Source organism: Leptonychotes weddellii, unplaced genomic scaffold (assembly GCF_054177405.1).
Source record: "Leptonychotes weddellii isolate Sample4059 unplaced genomic scaffold, ASM5417740v2 HiC_scaffold_6234, whole genome shotgun sequence".
NCBI classification, from domain to species: Eukaryota; Metazoa; Chordata; class Mammalia; order Carnivora; family Phocidae; genus Leptonychotes; species Leptonychotes weddellii.
The window spans coordinates 1-6,332 of record NW_028031037.1 but is presented as its reverse complement, the minus strand read 5'-3'; the positions used below and the strand labels follow the sequence as shown (position 1 = coordinate 6,332).

Below are 6,332 nucleotides of genomic sequence, written 5' to 3'. Positions count from 1 at the left end.
CCCGAAGCAGACACATCACACGTGCTCAGCGCCGCGTCCCCCATGAGCAGGCTCTGCTCTGCTCCAGCAGCACTTCTATTACTGAGCCTAAAGGTCCAACACCAAGACAATGGGTTTTATACATTTTGGCTCAGGCACACAATAGCACGCCCCACAGCCACTCCAAATGGCCAGGTGGTGGAAGATTTGCTGATCCGGGGAGAGACTTAGAATAAGCTATCGGTGTTCAGGGAAGGGGAAACTGCCCCATGACAAATGAGACAATGTAATTTAAAATTTGAGATCTGCAGGGAGTAGGAAAAACAAAAATGAACAACTGTCCCACATTTTTAAAAAGTCTGATGTCCGGGGTGCCTGGGTGGCTCTGTCGTTAAGCGTCTGCCTTTGGCTCAGGTCATGATCCCAGGGTCCTGGGATCGAGCCCCACATCGGACTCCCTGCTCAGTGGAAAGCCTGCTTCTCCCTCTCCCACTCCCCCTGCTTGTGTTCCCTCTCTCACTGTGTCTCTCTCTGTCAAATAAATAAATAAAATCTTAAAAAAAATTCTGATGTCCTGTATTTATTGTGCTTTTCAGTATTTTCCAGTTTTCCTAAAAGTGAGCATAAGATTTTTTTTTGTAACCAGGGCAGAACAGTATAATAATATTTTAAAAGAATGAGGTGAAAAAATGATAAGCTAAAGGCACTTTAAGTCATAAAGATAACAACAACTCCCCAAGTGTCTCTTCCCCCGCTCTGCCTGTGCTGGGGTTCAGAGTCCACCCTGGGGCACAGGAGGGGGAGGGGGACCAGCAGCTCAGACAGAGCCAGAGACGCAGGTCTGTGAAGAGGCAGAGGAGGCTGCCCGGTCCCCGGACAGATGCCTATCCCTGGAGGACCTGCGCAACCCATGGAACTTTCCAGACCCAGGTGCAGACTCTGGAGGGAGCTGGTTCTCCTGGGTAAGAGAGCTGAACCCGCAGGACAGGGGAGCAGTAGAGGAAAGGGGGGCAGGACTGGCACCAGGACTTTCGTGAACTCACATACCTGGGCATACCTCGCCCATAGACACACTCTCTCTCTCTTACGCACATACACACACACACAGAGTGTTCATCCCCATCCATCCTCAGGAATGATAAACTTGGACCCCCTCCCACACTTGCCAGAAATCACCTCCTCTGGGTGCCTCCTCTGCCCTGATCCCCTCCCCTCCCAACCCCTCACTTCCCTCCAGGACCCTCTGAACCCCCCTGACGGGGACAACTATCATGTCTCACTGGCCACGCTGTGTCCTGTCCTCAAACATCACCAGTGTCTACACCTGGAGGCCTAGAGCGGGGGGTCTCAGGTGTCTTTGCCTCCTCCATGGAGCCAAGGCTTAGGGTCCACAGACAGTGGATCTCCATGTCTTAGGTGATGACAGATCCTCACCCACATTCACATGCACTCCACGGAATTTAGATGCTGTCAAAGACATGTGTAGACAGTCTTGGGGGATTTATCCACCCAGATATCAACTGAGTTCTCCCGCTGGGTTCTGCCCCATGCTCAGGGACGCTGTGATGTGGTGTCCAGTGTGAGATGCAGATCTATCTCCAGACTCTGATGACCCAGATGGGGATGAGATGAGGGGACCTAGGAGACTGGGGGAGCCCCAAGGGGCCGTCTGACCCAGATTGGTGAGGAGGGGACATCAAAGCTGAGAACTGAAGGCTGAGTAGAAGTGAGTTGACAGGGCGGGGTGGGGGGGGCAGGGGATGGGGAGGAGGGAAGAGGGATCTGTGTGCCAGAAACAGGGAACAACATGTGTGAAAGCCTGAAGTCAGGAGAGAGTGTGGTGTATCAAGAGAGCTGTCTATGTCTGGGGCACACAGTGTAGATACTGTCTTCTGATAAATGAATGCACAGATGCATGCATGAATGGATGACTGAGTGGAGGGTTCATAGTGTAATGGGGTGGGGTGTGTATGATCCAAAAGGAGGCTAGATGAGTCATAAAAACCAGCTGTTCCTAAGAGTGTCTCATAAGCCATGTTGAGTTTGAACTTTATCCGTAGAGTGCTGGGGAACCATGGAAGGTACCTAAGAGAACAGGATCACAACTGGGGCTTTATAAGGATCCACATAACTGTTCTTTGAGGTTGGGTTGGAGACTGAGTGTCCAAGGAGGAAGCCAGGCTGGAAGGAGATGAGGAAGGAATGAACCAGGACAGGGGCTGAGGGGGTAGGGAGGAGAAGACAGGCTGGGGAGCTAGCAACCAATGGCATGCTCACCAGTGTCCCTGGAGATCATTTCCTGGACAGTGTAAATCAATCTCTCTTCTCTCTCTCTCTCTCTCATGTATGTGTGTTCTATTGGTCTTCTTCAGCTGGTCTACTGGCCTGTGGGATCCGCCAAGCCTCTGGCCAAATCTACATCAGCCCAGACTCACTCATAGGGTTCAAGGGATTTTGGACCATCCTGATCCTTGAAAATGCCACCAAAGATGCTCAGGAATACAGCTGGCACCGCGGTGAAAATGACACTGTGGATAATATGATTGTCAGCTACAAACCTCCCTCCAATTCCTGGCAGACGGGGCCCATGTCCAGTGGTCGGGAGAACGTGACCAAGATAGGTGACCTGGTGATCAGGAGATGTGCATTAAATGACACAGGGAATTATACCGTGAGGGTGGACACTGGCAATGGGACCCAGACAGCAACTGGCTGGCTCGACATTCAAGGTGAGTTGGCAGGTTGCCCATTTCCAGACCTGGGGGCTTTGGGAGTGAGGTCCCTGGGAGATCATACTGTCCAAGTCTCCTCCACCCCCAGGTGACTGTGGGAACCTCGGCAGATGGTAGTCTAGCTTTTCCCGCAGAGATGGGTCACTCGTTCCCTTCAAGGCCTCCAGTTTCACCATCAGGGTATCAGTTATGTTCTGCTGCATAACAAAGATCCACAAACAGCCACAAACAGCAGTTTCAAACAGCACCCATTTATTAGCACACATTCCTGTGGGTCAGAAGTCTGGGCGAGTGCTGTGCTCTGAGACTCACAAGGTGCTGAGTCGGGGCTGTGGTCTCATGTGTGGCTCTGTCCGTGGGTATTTCACATCATGACTTTGCTTCTTCAAGGTCAGCTGAATTCTTTCTCTCTAGTCTGCTAAGAAGGAGTCTTATATGACATAAGGGTAACGATTGGAATGACAATCCATCACTTTTGCCGTATTGTATAGGTTAGAAGAAAGTCATGGGCTTCACCCACATTTGAGGGGTGGGGATTATACAGGCTGGAGATCATGGGGCCATCTTGGAATTCTGTCTACTACAGACAGCTCCTGGGGGCTCCACAGGGCTAGTGGGGAGAGTGTGTATTTGGAGACAGGAAGCCCTGTGTTTACCTCTGACTATGTATATGTTCCATGGCCCTGAGCCTTCATCTTCCCTCTGTGGTGTTCTGTTTCCTCATCTGTAGAACGGGGATAGTATCTACCACTGTCTGTTGTAAGGTTGGAGGGAGTATCTGTCAAGTGAATGGAACTCAGATAATGGGAGCAATTATTTTTTTTTAAAGATTTTTATTTATTTATTGAGAGAGATAGTGATAGAGAGAGAGCATGAGAGGGAGGAGGATCAGAGGGAGAAGCAGGCTCCTCGCTGAGCAGGGAGCCCGACGCAGGACTCGATCCCGGGACTCCAGAATCATGACCTGAGCCGAAGGCAGTCGCTTAAACAACTGAGCCACCCAGGCGCCCCAATGGGAGCAATTATTAATAGAGAGTCCAAATGCCACCTGTCACTCAATTCTACCCATGGCTCCTCAGTTGGGGGTGTTCTGGTTTTAGGTTCTGCATTCAGAAACAACCATTAGGCCACATGCCTATCCCAAGAGCTCACCATTATTGCAGTGGATGCCACAATGACGACTCCACACATAGGATGGTGGGCTCAGGCTAGTTCCCACACCTCAACCACTCATGCCCATTTCCTACTTCTCTGTCCCTCACAGCTCTAGGGCTGCTCCCCTTCCAAGACCCCAGACCCCATACAACCCTTGCCTTCCCACCAACCTACACTGAAAGCCCCTTTGGAGAGGAGCAGAGCTTGGGGAGGCAGACCCCACCCCTAATGTCTTCTTCCTGCTTCCCCCAGAGGCGGAAGGCAAGCCAGGCATCTGGGCCAACACCAGCTCTCTGGTAGAGGACATGGATGCTGTGGCTGCCATTTGCCAAACCAATGCCACCACGGTCAAGTGGTATGTGGATTACACACTGGTGTCCAGCAATGACCGGATGACAGTCTCCCCGGACCTCAAGACCCTCATCATCCACAGGGTCAGCCGCTATGACAGAACACTTCACTGCGAGATAGAAAGCATCCCAGAGATTTTTCAGAGAAGTGAAATTATCTCTCTGACTGTGGCCTGTGAGTGGTCTGGAGCCATGGGAGTAATGCTGGGGGTGGGCTCAGGGCCTTCCAAGGATGTAGCAATAAGACAGGCAGAACTGGAGAGAGGAAACACCATGAGCCAGCCCACAGCCAGCTGGATCTGGGTTTGAATCTTAGCTCTCTGGACTTAGAATCACCCTCACTGCACAGAACGATCTGCTATTTAAAACAGAGATCCTGATTCTTACTCTTCAGATTAGAAATAGTGCGAAATTGTTCAGATCTGGCTTTTGTAAAGACGGGACTGCTTACAACTAATAGTTTCTTAAAAATGACATTCAACTTATTAAATATTCAAATCCCATGTTTCCTTGAGCCTTCAAATACATTGATCTTTTTATTCTGGTTTTCTAAATTTAGTAAAATCACCTTCACTTTTCTTCTTACTCAGATTGAACTGACTATACTCCCTTAAACAGACAGTTTGATTTTATTTTATTTTATTTATTTATATTTTTAAAGATTTTATTTGTTTATTTGACAGAGACATAGCAAGAGAGGGAACACAAGCAGGGGGAGTGGGAGAGGGAGAAGCAGGCTTCCCGCCGAGCAGGGAGCCCAATGCGGGGCTCGATCTCAGGACCCTGGGATCATGACCTGAGCCGAAGGCAGCCGCTTAATGACTGAACCACCCAGGCGCCCCAGACAGTTTGATTTTAAAGCGAAATGACACATTTCATGCATTCTCTTTTCTCCACGGTCCTTCGGCCTCCCCCCAAGGCAAGTACACAATCCAGCCAGACCTCCCCAGAAATCTCAAACAGGTCTTGTAAATCGAAGACACTGACTTATAAATACAATGAACCTTGGATCTTTTCAATGTTCTGGGACTTCTCACATTGACCAAACTCTTTCACATCTTTCAACTGTGAAAAAGCACAAGTCTTGAATGGTTTTCACATCTAAATCTAGAACCACACAAAGTCTGTCAGGTTTCCTAACAAACATGCTCTGGCAATCATACAGAAAAAGTGGTCACAGAGCAGGCAGTTTCTGACCTCCATACACAGCTTACTGGCTGGAGGTTTGCAACCAAGAGCCAGGACCCAGGGCCTGCCTCTGCAAGGAGATTCCTCCCAGGCCATAGGGGGAATTCACTTAGTCCCTTTGTGGGTCAGTAGGGAACTATGAAATCCCTAATCCTCTCCTTGGGACCCCACTTCCCTCATCTATAAAATCGATCACATGGGTTGTTATGGGGATTAAGCAAATGTGTGAACCTATAAAGTGTTTAGAACAGAGCCCAACATGCAGGGAGCCTGATGTATTGCTTCTATTCCTATTTTATTGTGACATGAAGGGCAGTCATGGGGCTGACTCATAGCAGGTGCTTGATAATGGAAGATGTTACAATTATAGTCATGTTGTTGGCAGAGCTGCCTTGCAAGTGTTGGGTCTAGGGGATGCTTGGGGTGCAAAGTGGGGGCACCTGGTCGGGGAGGACTATGTGTGGATTGACAGAAGGAGACAGGACCCCAAGGGGTCAGAAACATAGCTCTGGGTCTCCTGCCCTGTCTCTGCAGATGGGCCAGACAACGTGCAGCTGAGTTCCAGTCCCATTATCTCCAAAGGCGTCCTGTCTGCTAAGATCGGCTCCCAGGTAATGATGGAGTGTAGTGCCACTTCCAAACCCAGTCCCAAGTACCAGTGGATCCACAGTGGCTCCCTCCTGAGCTTCTCAGAGGCAAACGTCACTCTCCCAAGTCTGGCCTGGGAGCAGATGGGCAGATACAGATGCATCGTGGGGAACCCTGTGACCCAGCTGACCATGTACAGGGAATTCCAGATCCAGCCACCCCGTGAGTACAGCAGCCCACCTCCGGGGCTCATGATCCCCAAATCTTCCCATCTCCATGCTTTTGCCTAGGCAGTACCCATCATCACGAATGCCATCTCTACCTTGCAATGCCATGCTCA

The 6,332-nt window shown here is 50.0% G+C and overlaps 1 protein-coding gene across 1 annotated transcript; it reads left to right on the top strand.

The window, feature by feature from the left end:
• The first annotated feature begins 784 nt into the window (after positions 1–784).
• Positions 785–6,282, top strand: CEACAM18 (CEA cell adhesion molecule 18). The gene is made up of 4 exons (XM_081811199.1): positions 785–941; positions 2,352–2,708; positions 4,119–4,391; positions 5,939–6,282. The coding sequence occupies exons 1-4, from the start codon at positions 860–862 to the stop codon at positions 6,280–6,282; spliced, it is 1,056 nt and encodes a 351-aa protein (XP_081667325.1). The 5' UTR covers positions 785–859.
• Positions 6,283–6,332: the final 50 nt, after the last annotated feature.

Excerpts from the sequence above, each read along its gene's own strand:
- CEACAM18 (XM_081811199.1), top strand. The coding sequence starts at position 860 with ATGCCTATCCCTGGAGGACCTGCGCAACCCATGGAACTTTCCAGACCC. Across the intron at positions 2,709-4,118 it reads TGGCTGGCTCGACATTCAAG|AGGCGGAAGGCAAGCCAGGC; the intron begins GTGAGTTGGCAG and ends TGCTTCCCCCAG. Across the intron at positions 4,392-5,938 it reads TATCTCTCTGACTGTGGCCT|ATGGGCCAGACAACGTGCAG; the intron begins GTGAGTGGTCTG and ends CTGTCTCTGCAG.